Source organism: Ursus maritimus, unplaced genomic scaffold, assembly GCF_017311325.1.
Source record: "Ursus maritimus isolate PB19 unplaced genomic scaffold, ASM1731132v1 scaffold_5, whole genome shotgun sequence".
Lineage (NCBI taxonomy): Eukaryota > Metazoa > Chordata > Mammalia > Carnivora > Ursidae > Ursus > Ursus maritimus.
Window position 1 is genome coordinate 33,003,258 of NW_024426663.1, and position 21,897 is coordinate 33,025,154.

At 37.4% G+C, this 21,897-nt stretch overlaps 1 protein-coding gene across 1 annotated transcript; it reads right to left on the bottom strand.

Annotated features, from left to right (window-relative positions):
* Positions 1–4,340: 4,340 nt before the first annotated feature.
* On the bottom strand, positions 4,341–21,892 carry UTP15 (UTP15 small subunit processome component). The gene is made up of 13 exons (XM_008691302.2): positions 21,734–21,892; positions 18,525–18,697; positions 16,971–17,063; positions 16,687–16,871; positions 15,503–15,681; positions 14,776–14,901; positions 12,807–12,942; positions 11,084–11,168; positions 10,207–10,356; positions 9,399–9,500; positions 8,861–8,994; positions 8,624–8,682; positions 4,341–7,343 (listed from the first exon to the last, which is right to left on the bottom strand). The coding sequence occupies exons 2-13, from the start codon at positions 18,612–18,614 to the stop codon at positions 7,126–7,128; spliced, it is 1,557 nt and encodes a 518-aa protein (XP_008689524.1). The 5' UTR covers positions 18,615–18,697; positions 21,734–21,892; the 3' UTR covers positions 4,341–7,125.
* Between the last annotated feature and the right edge of the window lie 5 nt (positions 21,893–21,897).

Consider the following 21,897-nt stretch of genomic DNA (forward strand, 5'->3'; position numbering starts at 1 on the left):
AAGTCATCACAGAGTCCCAGCTTATATAGTTAATTTGAATAAAGGAAAGTCTGCATTTGTAACTCCATTTAAAATTTCTGCTATAACACTAGTGATCCAATGGGAACTAACATCTTACTTTTGTGAATAAAGTGGTTAATGTCTTATTTGCATATAGTGCAAATCACACCATCTACTTTCAAAATGCTTGTAAGCAGTCTGTCTCAAGTCCTCAAGTAACTATACCCCTGTTTTATTTATTTTTTTGAAGATTTTATTTATTTATTTGACACAGAGGGAGAGAGCACAAGTAGGGGGAGCAGCAGAGGCAGAGGAAGAAGCAGGCTCCTCGCTGAGCAGGGAGCCTGACACGGGACTCGATCCCAGGACCCTGGGATCATGACCTGAGCTGAAGGCAGATGCTGAACCAACTGAGCCACCCAGGTGCCCCTATACCCTCATTTTATAGTTCATGTGATTACTTTATTTAGAAAACATCCTTTGTAACGGTATAAAAGAAAACTTCAACTCAACCCTTATCTAAGTGGTCCAAATGATGTTAATAATCAGGGGAACTAAGAAAAAGCTCCCAACTAGTACAGGACATGTAGACTTTTCATAATCACAAACATGTGAAAAACACAATAAAGCAGATTAGACACTTTTTATATATCATCGCATTTATTCTTGCAACAGTCCTGCAAGGGAGGGGATTTTAGTCCCATTTGACAGAAATGGAAGCTGAGTCCCAGAGTAGCTGGGACTTGCCCAGGATCATACAGCTTATGTTCTTTTCATTATTCTACATTGTTGTGAAACTTAATCTTTAATTCAAAGGACTTGGTTAGATTTTATTTCCGTATTTCTGGTTAGCATCTAATAATAATTATAGATGGTATTTGAACTCACATTGCCAACATAGCACTAGCCAAATATCTTGGTTGTTTTGTGAGAGAACTCACCTTTCTACCTAAGAACACCAGTTTGACTCAGAGAAAGACTGTGGAAAAGTGGGTTTCTGTTGGTATTCGAAATAACACTGCCACCTCGTGGACTAACGGTGAGCTAGAGGTGAAACTGAAACTTATTAAGAAACCGCATTAGGACAACCTGGCCTATTAAGTTGTCCTAATACACAGTTTCAATTTCACCTGATTAAAATTCCCAATGGGCAATAAAGACAGCTTCCAGAAATATTCTGAGGTGTAGACATCAGAAAAATAATATAACCATTGTATCTTGTACCCATTGATGACACTGAATGGCACATACATCTACACAGTGATAGAGGAGGCCAGTATAAAAAGGAAAGCAACAGAGCTATATGCACTAAGATAGAGGAAGCTCTAACAGGCAGAAGAGCTAGTAGAGTGCGCTCCTATTTGTGTAGAAGTGAGGGCATGCATGCATGTGTAGAATAGTTGGGGAAGAATATTGTATGGATTGCTTTCCTTACTCTCTGCTCCATGCTCCTTCTAGGTTGCCTTCAGAACTACAGAGCTGCAAAGTTAAAAACCTTATTTCCCAGATTCCTTTGCAGATAGTGCTCTGGATGCAAAATTGAGTTCCACCAATCAGATATACTCACACATGGTTTGGAAGGTAGGAGTGAGGGGAAGGCCAGCTTCTTGTGTTACTGTTAGCAACTTCCTCTCCAGTTTGCCCGGGTGCTACTGACGTTCCCACACCCTATCAGTGCGGCAGGTGATCCTTGATGTTGATTATGGGTCACTCTCCCTCACCACTCCCCAGGAAAGCCTCAGCTTTGACTTTCATGCCATCTGACTGCATATGTAATACTCCACCTGGTTGGTCACCACTGATCACTGGCCACTCCCCATGATTTCTTGAACATTCTAGCTCCTGGCTTGCTGTCACCCTCTCCAACACTCCTCCTGTCATAATTCTTGACTCTCACCAGCTCCTTCCATGTGTCTCATTAACTCTAGCACACAAACTGTAACGCTTCACACAAACCAACAGTCCATTGATCCAGCTATGTGTTCACTGTCCTCACTCCCACATTATCTTATTTCCTTACTCCAACTAATGCAGTTCCTTAATCCCAGCTTGGATTCATAGTCCATCATAACCATACCGCATAAATCTCAACAACTACCTTGTCTCTTTCTCGATTATTTTGCATTCACCAACGAAAACTCCAATGCTGGTTACGTCTGTGTCTCAAGGTATCCCACATCTACACCCTCTTAGCCAAATGTAAATAAACAGAAACACACAATCATACTGATAGGCCTCGCTTCAAATCCATGACATTAATTTCAGGTGGGCCCTTAGTGCTGCTGGTAATCCTACTTCATTCTCTAGCTCATCTTCTCCCCAAAATAATAGCTAACGACAGAAATATTCTAGATACTTTAATTCTCACAGCCACACAATGTGATTTTGTCTGATGAACAGATGAAGAAAAGTAAACACAAAATGATAAAATAACTTGTTCAAAGACACACAGATAGTGGCTAAGATTCAAACCCAGGCAGATGGCTCCAAAGTCTGAGCTCTTGACCTTTCTAGGAGTGTATCATGCCTTCTGTTCTCTCACTTCCAATACCTCTAACCTCCTCCTCCAGCCTCAGTTTTAGTTGGTTATTTTGTTTCCAATAAAGGTACCCGGTAAAGAACTTCCACAAGCCCTAACCATCACATCTACGCACCTCATTGCATCTGTGCCCATATATTTTGCCTTCCCTCTTGAACCATGCCGGAACTATTCATTCTCCTATCTAAGCCAACACTTCCATTTGGGCACTCGACCCCAAATCCCCTCCCAAAAACATTGCCCCAGCAACTAGCCTCCCTCTCTCCTATGTCACTATTTTCCCCATCTGCAGGATTATCCCCATCAGCATATGTTCTGTAATTTTTTCCAGTTTAAATCTCAAAAGAATTACAAACCTCAAAACATTTATGTTAAATGAAAGCCAGCCCCCCAATCCTAAATTTTGTATGATTCCATTTGTATAAAATTGTAGCAAATGCAAACCAATCCGCAAATCTATAGTGGCACAGAGAGTAAATCAGTGGTTGCCTAAGTGGGTGGGGCCTAGCTAGGGAGGGTTTACAGAAGGGCAGGAAATTTTTTCGTGGGATACACTCAATATCTTGCTTGCAGTGATGGTCTCATGGGTACATGTCAAAACATAAAACTGAACTTCTAAAATGAGCAATTTATAGCAAACCAATTATACCTTATTAAAGTTATTTTTTTAGAACACTGTCTTGACCCCATATCCCATCAGCCATTGCCCCAGCTTTTTTGTTTCCCTTTATGGTAAAGCTCCCTCAAAGGGCTGCCAAACACACCCACCTCATTTCCATCCCATTCCTCCTGACTTTCTTACTCTTCTTTTCCTTGCTCCATGTCAGTTAAACCAGCCACCTTGCTATTCTGAACTCAAAAGGCATGCTTCTGGGGCACCTGGATGGCTCAGTCGTTAAGTGTCTGCCTTCGGCTCAGGGCGTGATCCTGGCGTTATGGGATCGAGCCCCACATCAGGCTCTTCTGCTATGAGCTTGCTTCTTCCTCTCCCCCTCCCCCTGCTTGTATTCCCTCTCTCTCTGGCTGTCTCTCTCTGTCAAATAAATAAATAAAATCTAAAAAAAAAAAAAAAAGGCATGCTTCTGCCTCAGGGTCTTTCCACTCCATCCCCTAAATATCAATAAGCATCTCTCTTCCTTTCCTTAAGGTCTTTGCCCAATTGTAGGCCCCGTGAGGCCCTCCCTCACTTCTCTATTTAAAACTGCAACCCACCTACTCACCCCCAACAAACACATTGTTTCCTATCTCCCTCTGCCTGATTTTTCTCTATATCATTTATCACCATCTGACCCGCAATAAATTTTACTTGTTTACTGAACATCTACCTCTCCCAAGAAGAGCATTAGTTCCAAGAGAACAGGAATTTTGTCTATGTTGTTCATTGCAATATCCCCAATTCCCTGACCTCTAATGTGTGCATCTCAATAAATATCAGGATTAGTGAATTAGTGTCTTTGGAGCTATTTGGTTGTGAATAAAGGAAACCACTCACACTCATCAAAGCAAAAAGAATTTTATTAGGATTCCAAAGAATCTCATGGACCCCAGAGGGAACCCCTAAGGTACAACCAGAAGGGAACCAGAGCTGCTGCAAACTATGATGGTTTCTCTCTTCTCTAGCCTCACCTGTTGAGGCAAGATGGCCTTGTCTTGCTTATTTTCTCTGAACTTAGGTTTTGTTTTGATTTGTTTTGAAGATTTTGTTCATTTATTTGAGAGAGTGAGAGAGAGAGAGAGCATGAGTGGGGAAACAAGGGAGCCGGGCTGGACAGAGGGAGAGGGAGAAGCAGACTCCCCACCGAGCAGGGAGCCTGATGCGGCCCTCAATCCTGGGACCCTGAGATCATGACCCGAGAGACACCCAAACAACTGAGCCACCCAGGCACCCCTGGACTTACGTTTCCTTCTCCTTTCTCTCTACAGCTTTCTCTGCTGATAATCCAAAAAGCAGAATCCCACATTTTCCTAGATCAAGCATTTGATTATAATTCCCAATTACATCTCCCGGCTTAGACAGGGCTTGAGCCAGATATACCATCCCTGGGCTAGTTCACTATGGTCAGGGGAAAGAGGCGTGTTGTCTAGTCACCAATAAGTGTCTTTTCATGCCTGAGGAGAACATTTTGTTTGTAGGAAAGACAAGTTACTTATTAAGCATTTGAAAACTTTCTTTAAGGCTTTAGGTTTAACTTACAAATATTCCAACCATAAAACTAATACATTTTAATAATCACTTTCAAGGGGGCCTTTAATTCATGTTGATAGAGATTTAAGTTAAAAACACTAAAATTTCTTTAAACAAACCCATTTACAACCCAAATTCCTTTAAACAACAGCATTTATACACTTAAAATATTTTTCTTCTAAATAGCACTTCAAATGCTTGATCCAACAATCAAAACCTTCCCAAGTACTTAACTCTTATAAATATACTAAATGTACATGGAGTTTCTAAATTCTCTGGAACATGTAAATATTTCTGCAGTCTTGACTAGTAACATTTTAAAATACTTTTCAACTAAAATTCAGAAGTTGTAAAATCTGTTAGCCATTTTAAATTAGAATCCAAAGACCAATGCTACATACCGTTAATATGCCTAATATGCTAATTGTGTTTAAATACTTTAAATAACAAATACTAGTTTGTCCCAATGAATATAAAAACTATTTCTGAAATTACCATAAAGTATCGATGGCTATGGGAGTTGCAGAACCTTTCTGAAAATTCGTCTTCATTCTAGATTTCATCCAAGAACTGCAGCACTTAATTAAGTCCTATTAAAGGGAAGTACTAGGTTTGGCCCCAGAGGGCAGGCCGGTCCCAGTGCCAGGATGATGAGGAACTCCCAAGCTTGGGCAATTCAAGAGTGGGCTAACCACTGTAGTTAATTCAGCATTAAATGAGAACACCAACACTGGATGGCTGTGATGAGAATCAAATAAAATTAAGGGAAAACCCTTGTCACATGTTACACACTTAATGGCAGCTAGTTTTAGAATTTCAACTTCTAGTTTTTACTAGTATACAAATTACCAGCATTCTTATGAAGTTAAATATTTTTAAAGCTTTTAAATACAAAATTTATTTAAATAAATTAACACTTTCAACATGACGCAGCTTATGACCTTGTCTAATCTCATAACTACTCAGAGAAGCAAACTCCTGGTTCCTTATAAGCCACTGTGCTGTAGGACTGCACATCAATTCATGAAAGGGAAACTAGACCCTATTTTTTAGTACATGCCCTTTCCAGACCAGAGAAATATTTTTTTCTGCCTTAAAAAAAATCTGAATTCACAGAACTAAATTTTAAGAGGAGACTCTCATTATAGGATCTTCCTTTAAGGGATCTTCTAACACAAGGAATGTTTCCTTACAGATAATTAACTACTTGAGGTGGAACAGGAATTGGGAGAAGGTGGGAGAGGTAGCAAGCGTGAAATCAGTGACCTAATACTCAGTAGCCACCAGGAATTCATTTATCTCAGAAAGCCAAGAAGAAAATAAAAATATCTTTATAAAAAATGTGACTTACATTGTCCTTAAAAAACAATAACAACAACAAAAAACTATTTTCCAAACCAAGCTACTCTAGCTTCAAGTTCTAAACACAAGATGATTGTGGAGATTAGAGAAACAAAATATACATACAGATTACAGAAAATGGTTTTCAGAAGGGTCAGGAGCTATAAAATAAGCTCCAAACATATGTATACAAGGTGGAAAGGCTATTTATTATGAGAAAAATGGCAAATTTTATCACTCCTCTGACCTGAAGCAAACTCCTCTGACCTTGAAAACTAGGTAGAAAAGCTGCATCTCGAGAAGGAAAAAGAACATCCAATAAGATCTATCTGTAGGCCTTGTTCTGATGAGGACCGGTCAAGATTAAAGGAATGAAAAAAAATCTGGAATGGAAAGCACAATTTTTAGGTATCAAATCTGCCTCATCACACTCTTTGAATACATGTCTAACTAGTTCAGAGTTAAACTGTTCAAAGCTGGCCATAGGCTTGTCATATTTGGAGCAGATGCAGTCCCATTACCAGAGGAGGCAGAACACGTGACCTGGATAAATGGTAATATTAAGGAGAGGGAGGCAAGATCAGCAAGGGCCTGGAAATCCCACAGTGATTTGAGTGAAGAGAGAATTTATTTGCTGTTGCCACTTCTTTTGTTGTTGTTCTTCTTCTTCCAGAAGAAAAGTAAAAAATAAAGCCCTGTCCCTTTGGCAGGATTCCCAGTTGAAACCCATTCCAGAGTTCTGAATGCCTACCCAAATGCTGATACAGAACTTTGCTGTATTAAAATTAATATCACTTTGTCCAAGGTGGACAATATACTACGACCAAGACAACTGAGATCTTCTAGCAGAAGATACCATGAAATAATTCAAAGTATTACATGGAAAACCATGTCTTAAAACAGGTACTTATTTTCCAATTCTAGATATTCCAGTCTCTTCCATAGAACTGTTTCTGTAAATAGTTGTTTTTTAATGTATCAGAGAGATTCTCTTTCCAATAGTTAATAGAATCAAATCTATTTCAAGTTAGTTGTTCTTACAGGTCTCATTAAGCAGACACTAAGATTCCATCTTCTTGTTCTCTAGAAATCCATCAGATGTATGCTGCAGCACAGAAGTGCTTTCTTTCCTTGTCATAGTAGCAAAAAGCATATCCATCATCCCCAAAGTTTCTAGTAGTTCTCTTTGGTAATCAATCTCTTTTTCTACAAGTCCTTGAAGTAACAAAAACTTTTTATCAACTACAGGTGACTGACCAATCACAGGAAGATAGATGTCTAGAAAGAGAGAAAACACATTAACTAGAAGTATCTTTCTAAACAATAAATGAACAGCAGTAGTTAAGTATAAAAATACTGACTATAAACACAATGAAAAATCTGTACTTATTTTACAATTTAGAATTTACAAAAAACAAACAATCCATCTGAATAAATGTATTTCAAAAAGAAATAGTGTGGGGTTTCTGACCTACTTTCATTTTCCCCTTAAAAAATAGCCACGGTCATTGCAGATGTCTAGGCAAAAGCTGTTTAATTACAACTCTAATCTCAACAATTCAGAGGCAAACTACTGTAAACGTTTTACTTCCCTTAAAATGCACTGATTTATGTGGTTGTTTGTTTTCTTCATGACAATCGCTACTGGAGAACTGATTAAAAACAAAGTATTGTGATCTATTTGATTTCATTATTTGACATCTCTATTGGGTGAGCACGCTTGGATTTTTCAAGTTTTTTTTATTTTAGATTTTATTTATTGAGAGAGAGAGAGTACAAGCAGGGGGAGCGGCAGGGAGAGGGAGAAGCAGGTTCCCTGCTGAGCAGGGAGACCGATGAGGAGCTCGATCCCAATCATGACCCAAGCCGAAGGCAGACATTTGACTGAGCCACCCAGGTGCCCCAGTTTTGTTTACGATTTCATTTATTTATTTCAGAGAGAGCAAGCAAGCAAGAGAGTACCAGTGGGGTGGGAGGAGAGGCAGAGAGAGGGAGTAGCAGACTCCCCACTGAGCAGGGAGCCTGACACGGGGCTCGATCACAGGACCCCAGGATCATGACCTGAGCTGAAGGCAGACTCATTTTTTTTTTCAAGATTTTATTTATTTATTTGACAGAGAGATAGCCAGCGAGAGAGGGAACACAGCAGGGGAGTGGGAGAGGAAGAAGCAGGCTCCCAGCACAGGAGCCCAATGTGGGACTCGATCCTGGAATGCCGGGATCATGCCCTGAGCCGAAGGCAGACGCCTAACGACTGCGCCACCCAGGCACCCCTGAAGGCAGACTCTTAATCGACTGAACCACCCAGGCGCCCCAGATGCCTCAAGTTTTTTGTTTTTTTTTTAAGATTTTATTTATTTATTTGACAGAGAGACAGCCAGCGAGAGAGGGAACACAAGCAGGGAGAGTGGGAGAGGAAGAAGCAGGCTCCTAGTGGAGGAGCCTGATGTGGGGCTCGATCCCAGAATGCCGGGATCACGCCCTGAGCCGAAGGCAGACGCTTAACGACTGCACCACCCAGGCGCCCCCAGATGCCTCAAGTTTTAACAACTACTTACCAATAATTATTTCAGCAGCATTGATCAAAACAGGGGCAAATCTTGGCTGAGAGAGATTCCTACAAAGCAGAAATTGTTTACTGAAACTTGACAACTTTAAAAAAAAAATCCTTAAAATAGATTTACTGAATTGTTCCATCAGTTTTCTACAAAGGTCAATCTAAAAGTAAATATCTCTCATTTGAGATAAAGAAGAGCTCAGATGCAAAATATATGTTTCATAGACATAAAACATACCGTATCAAAAAATTAAGAACACGACTGATTTCCTTCTCATCCCGACCTGCAAGGGCATTTGCAAGGACTCCTCTTCGATTCAGCTCCTTTATGATGGAAACTGTAATCTCGGGTGTCTTTATTGTACAACTGGGCTAGAAAAATTTTCAGAGTCAACATGAGCAGATAAGACAGCACAGGAAAAAAATCGTAGTCTTGGAACTCACTAACGATTACCAAATTTAAATAGGTTTATATCTTTACAGTTTTGAGTCACAGTAATGTGCACAAGGTAAATAATAAAATGATTCTTTTAAAAAATATGCCCCTTGTAGGTTCATCAACTATAACAAATGTACCACCGTGGAGGGGGTGTTGATAATAGGAGAGGCTATGCATGTCTGGGGGCAGGGAGTCTATGGGAAATCTCTGTACCTTTCCCTGCTGTAAAGCTAACGCTGCTCTAAACAATTAGTCTTAATTAAACCACACACACACACACACACACACAGTCACAGAGAGCGCATACTGTACATATGTATATATGCTCCTTGCTCACCTCAAGGACTCTGTCAAGTGCCTTAGAGACCCGGAAATTTTTCAGATCCCTGTCATACAATTCTAGGTGTTTCTTTGATGGCCTGTTGATCAAAATGTCATCCTGTATGACAAAGTAAATTTATAAAGAAAAATCAGCACCATACAGAGTTTCATTCAAAATGAATTTTTTCATTGTGGTATTTTTTTATACCAGGGTGACCCTGAACTATATAATAAATAATGGGCATATGCCCAGAATGCAGACTAATTGAAAATTAAATAATTTGCTACATCAATGTGTTCTTATTCTCCTATGATTTAATTTAGAACAGATACATAACATCTCACTCCGGGCAAACATTACTCATTTCAATTCTCCTCACATGGCAGGCAGTATGACTTAGTAGGAAGAGAAAACAAAGACAGGAGAAACAGATCTAGTCCTAACGACTCTGGTCACCAGTAATGAGATCCTAGATAGACCAGAACTTATTTGCATCTCCCTCTTCTCAGATGCCCAAAGCGGACATAACTGGCTCTACCACTGTTCACGGTTATTTAGGAGATCAAATCAGATAGTGTGTCAAAGACATTGTTTTGAATATGGTAAAATACTATAACATTGTTATGATTCAGGGTGCTAAAGTAGTCCTTATTCCCCATTACTTATTAATAACATCCCCAATCTAGCAATCTGCAGAGAGAATTAATGTAGAGAAAAGCAAAATAAAGTTAAATCCCATGTGAACTACACTTTCCAGTGGCTGGAGTTGGCTATTCTAATGAACTACACTTTCTAAAAAAAAATGTAAGAAATATGCCAATACCCGTTGTTTCATGTAATTTTTTCCCTTAATAAAAGTTCGATATGCAGGCCTTCTTCTCCTGGGAAGAGAATCCTTCTTTGCTTCAGATTTCCGATGTTTAACACTCAGTATTCCATTGGTCATTCCTACAACTATTGTCTCATCTTCATGCTAAGAGCAATTAAAAAAATAAGTTAGTCTATTCCTAACCCATATCTTAGTTTTCCTTTAAAGCACCATTTATAACGTGTTTTCTGCTTATCCATACTTTCACCAAGAGTTCCAATCAGATATAGCTAGTCTGCCTAACAATGATCCATGCAAAAAGTTAGACAAATCATTTTTTCCTCCAGGATACTATTATATTGACAGAACATGTTATACCTGGTGTAAATTATCACTGGCAGTTGTATAACACATCTTGGAAAACTTCTAAAATAATTTATTTTCCTGCAACCTCTTATTAGAAAAAGGATTGTGTAATTATAAAAAAAAAAAAGAAAAAAGAAAAAGGATTGTGTGACAGCATGACTTTCCACAATCTTGCCAAGAAAATATTCTGTAATAAGCTTTTCCTCTTCTAATTCAGATTTTTATATGAGGTATTCAAATGTCCTCTTTTTCAACAGCTAAAGCAACTTGACAGCGGACATTCCCAGATCCTGCCCTTAGTGTTAACAATGCCTATAGCTGTACTTGGTTTGAGCCTATATAGTGAGCAAGACCTAAATCTCAATTCATACTAAATTACTGGGACAAGTCATATAATAAAAATTGTCTTAACTATCTAATATGACAAGAAGAAAATAAGATTTACTCAAATACAAAGATAAACCCTAAAATTCCATTTTAACAGACAAGGTTAGTGAAAGTTTTAAGAAGAACTAAAAGTACTTACTGCAAGTGCGAGACTCAAAATTGATGCTGCATAATCAAAACTGTGGACTACTTTATAGGAAGTTGTACTATATACTTTCACCTTCCTAATAAAAAAGAAAGCTTTGTTATAAATCACCTAGGAAATGAGTATAAAATGCAAGTTTCCTATTTTTTTGTTAGAAATTCAACGTATAAATGTTAAAATTTACACAGCAATGAAGAAAAATAATGATTAATAATATTAATTACAAACTAATTCATCACTGAATCTCTTTTAAAAATGAACGGTTTATTAGCAGTAGCCAGGTTTCTATAAAGACTTGACAAGCCACCAGAAGGACAGACCATGAACCACTGTCACCTGAGGATGAAACCTGAGAGTAAAAGAAAGGCTTCAGAGCACACTGGGACTCAGAAGCACAGGGTTTCTCAACATCAATGTGATTAACACTACGGGCCAGATATTTCTCTGCTGTGGAGGCTGTTCCGTGCATGGGAGGCTTTTGGGCAGCATCCGTGACCACTACTCACTGTATGCCAGCAGCACTCCACCCCCAACTTGTGACAACAACCAAAATGTCTCCAGATATTGCCCCATGTCCTCTTGGAGAGAAAACCTACTCTGGGTTGACAACTACTGGCAAGCCAACTCGCATTTAATTTTTGAGAGAAGCATCTAAAACTGGAGCCCCAAACTGTCTAGTAACAGCACTTCGGAGAATCTGCTACATGTTTATATAATAAATTCCTCTGTGTTAAAAATGCATTCTAGCTTTAAAATATGTATACTTTTTAATAAACATACTGAAAAACCAGGGCTTTCCATAACAATGAAAATAGGAAATATGAAACTAAAATGACCAAAACCAAATGAATACATATACTAGAACTGTGCCACAGTTCTAGCCACATGCTACTGAGCACTTGAAATGTGGCCAGTGAAAATGAAGAACCACATTTTTAATTTTACTTGATTTTAATAAACCTAAATTTTAAAAACTGCGGTAGTATAAAAATATTTTTCTGTTATACACAACTATATTCCACTTTAATCACTATAAAATATTATTACTGTGAAAGGGCATGTATTGGATGCTTAACTTGTCTCTAGTCTCTCAATACTTTTTACATTGATTACATATTGAAATAATATTTCAGATACACTGAACTAAATAAACATATTACTAATTTTACCTAGTTCTTTTTGCCTTTTTAATGTGGCTACTAACATTTAAAATTACACATGTAGCCCACATCATATTTCTACTGGACAGCACTATTCTAGAAAATTAACTAATAGAATACTAATACCTATTTAAAATACTAATATTTGAATCACATAAATGTATAGAAGTTTTCACATGAAGTTTTAAATTTTGAAGAATATAAGCTATAACATATACATACACTCATTATAAATATTTTTAAATATACAAATACACAATAAGGATTTTTAAAGAAACCACGGAATAACATAGACTATTTTAAAAGATTAATGTTCAAATGGTTCAATAAAATTCCTTAAGTATATAAGTTAAAGCACTAACTTACGTCATGAGAAAAAAAGTTTGCTGTATGTGAATAAAAGGCCAAAACTATTTTCAACTGAAAAAACTTTTCTTCACAGAAATCATTTGATAGACCATTTACTTTAACACAAATACTTCAGAAATAACTCATTTCCTTGAGCAGTAAATACCTATACACTAGTAATAATAAAGAAAGAAAATTAAAATGCTAACCTATCCAGTGACCCAGAAAGTAACCTCTGTCCAGAGCTGCTCAGATATAAACACGTCACAGTTTTATGATGATTTTTCAAAGACACCAGCAACTGTCCTCCTTTCAGCATGTCCCAGATTTTAACATAACGGCCTCCTACAAAAAGAAATAATCATTAGTTTGAAATTCTGCCTAAACATTCAATATTTTAAAGATTTGAAAAGCATTCTTCACTGGACACTGCACAGCATGGAGGTGAAGTGAGGGGTCCCAGACCAAAACTGCCTGGTTTCAATGCTGGCTCTATCACTTACTGAGTTTGTAACAGAATAATAATAATAGTTCCTACTTCAAAGAACTGTTTTGGTGATTAGATAATTGCCTATTTGTAAAGTTCACAGAACTGCCTAGCAAAATAAAAATTATAACCAAAAAAGATTAAGAAAATTGTAATAGGGGCGCCTGGGTGGCACAACGGTTAAGCGTCTGCCTTCGGCTCAGGACGTGATCCTGGCGTTATGGGATCGAGCCCCACATCAGGCTCCTCCGCTATGAGCCTGCTTCTTCCTCTCCCACTCCCCCTGCTTGTGTTCCCTCTCTCGCTGGCTGTCTCTATCTCTGTCGAATAAATAAATAAAATCTTTAAAAAAAAAAAAAAGAAAATCGTAATAAAATCACCCTGTAAAAGAAATTTTATGTCACTATTTTCTAAACATTTATTTTTTTTTCTAAACATTTTGTGAATCCCAACAAAACTGAAAAACTTCCCTATAACTTTTACTCCAAGAGTTCGAAGCATCCTTAAAGGCAATTTAATCAAATAGTTTAAAAAGAATTCTTTTAGTACGGCATCTTTTATGTCAGTGATATATTCGGCAAAAGTTGAGAAGGTAAAACAGAAAAACGAGAAGGAGTAGCAAAGGTCTTATCTATCCTGACTGGGAAAGTGGGCCTGTAAGCCAATTCATAGTCCCTGTCTCACCACATGTGGCAGCTCATGAGAGAGCACAATTTAAAATAACTGATCCTGTCCAAACTGTTATTTTCAAAGTCTACAGGAGTTGAGTGAAGGGACTGCCCAAGGTCATACAATTAGCTAGTGACGCAGTGGAAATTAGCATACAGGTGTCCATTCTCCCTGTTCAACTTGAACTTATTTCCATTTCTCAAAGTAACAGCAAGCAAAATGGATACATCTGACAATGTTATTAATTTATTTTGAAATTAAATAGGTACTGGGGAAGAAGCATAAAACAGCTTAATTTTTATTTGGATTTTAAAATTAAGAAAAAAAAGACCACACACAGCCATATATATACTATAAATTACACGTACTACCTATGTATTCTACTGTCAACACATTAATTTTGATTTGATACATGAAAAAATCCAATTTACTTCTTGCATTCTAATTTTGAAAATGCTCTATGATCAACCTAACAATACCTCAGTTCCAACTTGATGAAAAAATGTATCAAGGACCCTTTTGACTCCACATTATATCCTCCTCCAGAACTACTGGCTATTTGCTGGGTAAAGTCATTTCAATCAAGAGACATAAAAAAAGACAAGCCTGATTCTAGAACAGAAAGAATTGTGTTTTCAAAAGCTGTCACAGATCTCTTAGATAGGAATGACAGGAATACAACCTGGATTTTTGGATTAAATACACACTGCAGGCTGTCAAGTTTTAGGATTTCAGATCTGTCACTCTATCTTGGAAAAATTAGTTTAATAACTTTTATTTATTTTCTTAGCTGCAAAACAGGGAGAAAACTACCTTCCAGAGTCAATAATATGTATATAATAGCACAGCATCTGGCTCACATTAGGTACTCAATAAATAATAACTGCTGGCCTGCCCTACTTATCACTTAAGCAAAACCTAGGTATGCAATTCAAGGGCACAGTGTTAGATTACAAATTATTAACTGATAAAGTAATAACTTATTCAAGACCAAAATATTGGTAAGGCAATTTTTAAAATACCTGCTGACACCAGAAGACCTCCAGAGGGAAAAAGCAGGACACTTTCCACTGGCTGCCCATGCTCAACAGAGATCACACTCTCGTTTGTTCGTGAATCAAACATCTTCACAGTATGATCGTATGACCCTAAAAGGTCAATTTTTGTATTATGTGAGTTTCATTACTCAAAACAACAAAAACTCAATGTGTGTGTTTGTATCCAAATATTAATTTTAAAAGGAGAAAAGGATGAAATTTTAAAGACACGTGTACATTCATGAAGACAGAGTTAACTCCAAACTCTCTGGTACCACTGACTGTTTTCTGAAAAAGCATTATACTATACTATACTATACTATATTCTACAGGATCTTAAACTATACGGATCTTCAAGCTATTATCACTACTGAATCACCTGAGAACCTTTGCACCAGCACCCACAAACACTGCACTGCATTATCTTTGTTTCTTGGCTACTAGAGGCTCTGTAAAAACCAGAGTACTAAAAACATTACAGTTCTGACACTCATGTTTTCACGGAAGCCTGATGCTTCCTTCCAAACACATCTGGAGGACAGTAAGAACAATCACTAAAAGAAGAAAAATGAAATAAAACAACTGGATAAACAGAAACATATTTCTTTACAAAAAATTTTTATACTGCTCTATCCCAAAAGAGTCCCAAAGCAATATCAAATTATATCACAATTAAATTATCAACTTCAAGAGGGAAAAACAGTTCACAAACCTGTTACGAACAGATCTGGATTCAGTTTGCTAGCACATCCACACCTCACATAATCAGAATGTTCTTTGAATGTCAGAATTTCTTTGGAGTTTGGAATATCCCACAGTTTAACTGTATAATCATCAGCCCCAGAGACCACATGGTATTTGTCAGCTGTAAAATCGACCGTATGAACTGCTCTAGAAGATCAAGAATCAATATATTAAGAAGCAAGAAAAAATTTTATGTCTGCCATCTCTTAACATACCTCTACTCTATGAAGTTAAGACTATTAATAGCCTTAAAATTATATTTTCTAATATGTTAACAATTCTACAGAAGTGCTCAATAAATGTAAATGTTCTAAATGTTGGAGCAAAGGTACTTTTAATTAAAAAAACTTCAAATGGATAGTTCCTTACAAAATTCTAAGAAGACTTTCCATTAAGTAGGATCATGTTAAGTGAAGTTCTGTTCTATTTTAAATGTTGCACTGGCGGGGAAGACCATCCTGATAATACACTATAAAAAACTCTTGAGATTTTAAATCAGTAGCAAATTTCAGCAATGAACTAGGTAATCTTGATACAAAGTTATAACATAAAACTGCCCTGGTCATTTAATTTGTCTAGTGGCAAAGTACTAACTTCAAGAAGAAAAAAAAAATCAACCTTCCAACTTGACTTAAAATGAGAATCTCTAAAGTAGTCTAGCCTATAGAGTTCTCACTTATAGTTGTGAGAATGCCTTTAGATCAGTGGTTATTAACCTCAAATGGTCACAGAACTCACTGATTAGATGAAAGCTACAGGAAATCTCCCTAGACAAACATACATTTCTTAAAATGTTACATATAATTCTAGGGAATTCATGAGCCCCATCAAACTGGACTATAGGACTAGACCAGATTAGGTACTCTGTCTTAGAAAAATCAGGAAATAAAGTATACACTGGTACATAATCGTCACAGAACTGCTGTATGTTTTTATTTAAAGCCCAAAAAACAAAAAAAAAGTTTACAACGACAAAAGAAACAAAAAACCCAACTGTCTAAAACTGTATGGTGACAGATGTTAATGAGACTTATTACGATTGTTTTGCAACAGACACAAATACCGAACGTGTACCTGAAACTAACATAGTGTTTTGTTAATTATACCACAGTAAAAAAAATAAAATAAAAAATTTTAAACCCTGGCTCTTACTTAGTATGACCTTCAAACTGCCTGAGGGGAGCTCTCCCACTTATATCAAACAGCTGAACTCCACCATCTTCACTGCCAGCCACAAGCAGTCTACCATCCTGACGAAAAGTAGCACAGTATGCCGTGTCTTTAAATCGGGAAAAGGTTTTTATAGGTTCTTGAGAGTACCGGCCATAAATATGAATCTACAAAAAGAAAAAAAAACATGGTATTTAATCAGATAGCCCAAGATCAGCAGTAAATATAACTACACAAAGGAAAAATAAATTTAATATTATATTTACCCTTGAGGAAGCTGTGACAGCATAATTATATGGAGGCTGCGGAGAAAAATCTACTTTTGACACTGCACCAAACTCCTTGATTTGAACAGGGGTCTTAATAAAAATGAAAAATAATACAAAGGATTAACAGAGTTACAAGTGGTTAAGACCTTTTAAGCATTACATAATTTCTTACTGATCATTTCTCTGTTCTTTAACATCTTTTTTTTTTTTTAAGATTTTATTTATTTACTTGACAGAGATAGAGACAGCCAGCGAGAGACGGAACACAAGCAGGGAGAGTGGGAGAGGAAGAAGCAAGCTCATAGCAGAAGAGCCTGATGTGGGGCTCGATCCCAGAATGCAGGGATCACGCCCTGAGCCGAAGGCAGACGCTTAACCGCTGTGCCACCCAGGCGCCCCTCATTTCTCTGTTCTTAATAACATTTACTAGGATGTATTTAATATAGAAGTATAAAGAAAGCAAAAAGGTTCAAACACCATCACCCAGATTATCCTGGTTGCCATTAATGTAAATAAATATATGGCTGGAAAACTATACCTCACTCTTTATCTACAGCTGTAGAGTTTTCTGCAATTATTGCTGGGGGGAAAAAAGTTATGCCTATACCAGCATACATTTAACTATCTACTCTGTAACCAACACAAAGATCATACTATGCAGGCTGTTCTGCACCTTGCTTTTTTTCACTTAATAACACACCTTAGCTAATTTTTCATATGATCAATAGATTTGCCATCCATTATAGGATACATCATAATTTACATTACCAGTCCACTACTAACAAACAAGATTTTTCCAAAATTTCTAGTATTAAAAATAATACTTTAATAAACACTTGTAGACGCATATCATAGCAAATTTGGGGGAGTACAATCATTGAGTAAGTTCCAAAGTGCAGAATTTACATGGACAAAAGGTATTTTTATCATGATAATGTCAAATTGCCCTCCAGAAAGTTTGCACCAGTTCTCCCTCAAGGAGCAATGATGACCGAAATTTCTCATTTGCACCACTATAACAGATGAAAAATAGTACACAAATTAGTTTTAATTTACATTTCTTTAATTACTGAGTGAAGCTACAGCTCTTTGATTTATTTACTGGTCATTTAAATTTCTTGTTCCAGAAATCTTCCAATCTCAATCTTTTTCCATTTCTCTATTTAATTGTTCATTTTTTTTAAAAAACCATTTTTAAGCCTTTGTAGTCTACAAGAACTAATTCTGCATCACTTCTTTCTTAGTTTTAGAAAGGCAAAAAAAAAAAAACAAAAAAAACTCTTGCCTACAAGATTCAAATTCAAAAATCTATTTCATTTGGGATTCATTAATCTATTTTTTGCTAGGCACTAATATGATTAAAATCATTAAGCAGCATGGACTTTTAATTTAAAACTTCCAAGAAAAAATATCAGATATCAAATTTTCCACCCAAACTGTAAACTGCTGATATTCTTTTTAGTTATTAGCTCTCTATTAGAGTATCCAAAGTGTAATATATGCTGGAGAAAGAAGCATAAATGCAAACCCCTCATTACCATCTATATTTACCTTATAGTTGTTCCAGTACAGTGTGTCTTGAGTGATTTTTTCACCAAGTACAGGATATGTCTGAATAGCTGCAGGCTTATAACCAGCCATAATTTCATATAATTTGACTGTTATCCAAGGGTAAATAGTTTGAAACTGACTTTAGAAATAATTATAGTGACTCTGCTTTATATCTGGAAAAGAAAATATTTTATATACACATATTATTCTTTAACCTGTATAGTTACCATTTTCACTCTGTGCCTTTTCCAAAGACTGTGTGGCAGCTTATAGATTAGTGACCAATAAACCATTTAATTCTAACACAGAAGAGACAATCTAAAGGAAGCAAGTAGAATACAGACAGGGCTACCAAAGTGCACCATCTACTCAGCTATACACAGAGGCTGTACACAAATGTTCTCAGATCTAACTAACCAATTTACAACACATGGAAATAAATCTGGCTCAGCCATCCAGTGGCCAAAGCAGAAGAAGTTCACTGGCTTAAACTGTTTATTTGTTAACAACAGAAAACATGAAGGTGAAACCGCAAATACAAAAGTGTCCTGAAATTAAATTTAGGATGACATTTATTCTATATGAACATAGTCTGGGGTCCTGACTTCCTGAAAGCGTTAGAGATACCAAGAAGGAAAACAAAGCTAATTTTTTAACATAGAAGTTTAAAATTAAATTTAAAAACTTAAAATTAAAAGCTAATATTCTGATGCAGAAGTTTAAATTTAAAAGCTTAAAATAAAGTAAAAATTAAATTAATTTTAAAAAGTTTAAAACCAGTAAGAAAAGAAACAAGAATAATGCAATTCTCATATTAAATTCTCAATTTAAATGACAGAATAGGATAAAAATGAATTAAAACTTTTAACTGACATGGAATTAAGCCAAAATGTCTCTCCAGGACTATTCAACTGCAAAAGAGATTCATTTTATCAGTGGTGCAACTCATCATCTGTTCCAAAAAGCTTGAAAACAGTACAGCAGGAACACCAAAATAAACAGGTATGACATATTCTAAAGGTTCTTTTGATGAAACGTAACAATCGACAATTAAAAACAAGGAAACTTTTCTATTCATTGAAGTACCTACAATATGTAGGACACTGTTCTGGGCTCAAGACATACAATGTTGAGTAAAACAGTGCCCTCGCACCCTCCAATATTCTCCATTTTAGCAGGTGATCGGCAGACGCTAGGAATATGGAATCAGCCTTGACTTGTGCTTCCTCTTCACTTTTAACATCCAAATAATTAACAAGATCTCCTGATTTTACCTCCCTAAACTCTATCATGTCCACTCCACCAAGTTCCACTGCTCTAACTCAGACCTTCTCATCTACAGAAATAGTGCAGTATAAGGGCCCTTTGATTCCCTCATTTCATCTTTTAAATAGCCATCAGCAAGACCTAACTACCCAGCATATCCAGCTTTTGCTAAAAGCACAACACTGCCTGAAAACAAAGGTCCGAGCTCCTTAACACAGCTTGTGATCTGGCCCTTACTTACCTTTCCATCTTCACCTCTTTGTTATTCCCTTTAACACACCATGCTCTTTCTTCTCTCCCTGTCTTTGCTCATTTGTCCTCTTTGCCAGGAATGATCTCTATCTACCCACTTCCTTTTTATCTTTTTTAAAGCTCAACTCAAGGATCACATCCTCCATCATTCTCCAAACTCCTAATCCTACTTCATTCTGCATATTTCTGTCTGTGTGCATAGTAACACTGAATTTATAATAATCTCTTTTTCCCATTAAACTGAACATTTCGTATCTGGAAGATTTTTTTTTTTTTTATGTGCTTAAAGAATACTTGGGGAAGGAAAGAAAGGAAGCACTGTGCTGGGTTCTATGGAAAAACAAAATTAAAGGCACACGTGGTGTCTATAATATGAACAATGCTACACATCAAGAGTCAACAAACTTTTTCTGTAAGGGGCCACATGATAAATATCTTAGGCTTTGCAGACTGACAGGCAAAATGGAGAGTCTTATGTAGTTACAAGAAAGCAAGCAAGAAAAAAAAATCCCAATTTTTTACTAACAACCCCCCCAAATAATTATGAGTACAATTTTATGTTTATGAATGAAAGAATGAGATTTTTGAACCAAGGGAAAAAGATTTCACTTACTTGGTGATGGTGTTTCCCATCACCAGATTGCAAATATTAACCTGTAAAAACCATTCTAGGCTCACTGGCTGCGAGAAGAAAACAGTCGCCAGGCCAAATCTAGCGTGCGGGCCTCCGCCCCTTACTGTAATACAGGCAAAACCACCCCTTACTAGAATATCGGCAAAGGAGTACATAACTCTGCCTTGAGAGAAAAGGTTTAAAGCTTTAAAAGTTTATAAGTAAGGAGTAGGGACGCTTGGGTGGCTCAGGTCTTGATGCCGGGGTCCTGGGATGGAGACCGCAGCGCAGAGAGCTCCTTGCTCAGCAGGGAGCCTGCTTTTCCCTCGGCCTGCCACTCCCCTTGCTCGTGCGGGTGCGGGCGCGCTCGCTCTCTCTCTCATAGACAAATAAACCAAATCTTAAAAAAAAAAAAATACTAGTGAGGAGTAGTTACAGTGGTTTGCCAGATTAAAGTGAGATACAACACTGGAGGTGAGGGAGGGGGAACATGACACAAAACAAAGGCATGGAAGCAAGAAATGATGTGAAAATGAAAAGGAAGAAAATGATCAGGGAGAGGTCAGAGCCGGAGAAACTGGGACTAGATTAATAATAGATACTACAATACAATGCGGAATATCAAATATACACTATAACATACAGAGAACTACGAGCTCAAAACAGATTCTTAATTCTAACCGGGCAGTCCCAGAAAGATTCCAAGTGTGCATTTCAACTGGGCCTTGACCTCTGATATTAAAACGGACTGACCTCTTAAGATGGGCACAAGCGCGGTGGACAAGGGCAGCCTTCGAAATCGGGAGAACATCACAAGCAAAGACAGAGATGGAAATTTGTCCAATGCCTTGGAGGGATGCGGGCTAATAACGGGTCACAAGAGGAGAGGATGTTATCGTGGAAGAGGCAAATCTACGTCAAAGCGAAATCGCGGGGATCCTAAGAAGCTGGTTAAGGAATTTTAGCCGTTCCGTGAAGACTGGGAAGCCCCAGAGGAGCATGCCAGATACCAAGGAAGGCCCGATGTGAGCCTGAACTACCCTCACTAGGAGCCGCCTTCACCTACCTACCACCTCACCTGCCACGCGGGACACTCTGCGTCCAAGGAGAACTTCTTGGATTCCGCCAGCCCCCTTCCCGGACTCTTGAGGCTCACTTGCGGAAGATCACGCGGACCTGCCAGAGAGCCGCCAAGACCTGAACAGTCAGGCCAGTCGCACAAAAGTGACGTAATGGCGTAAG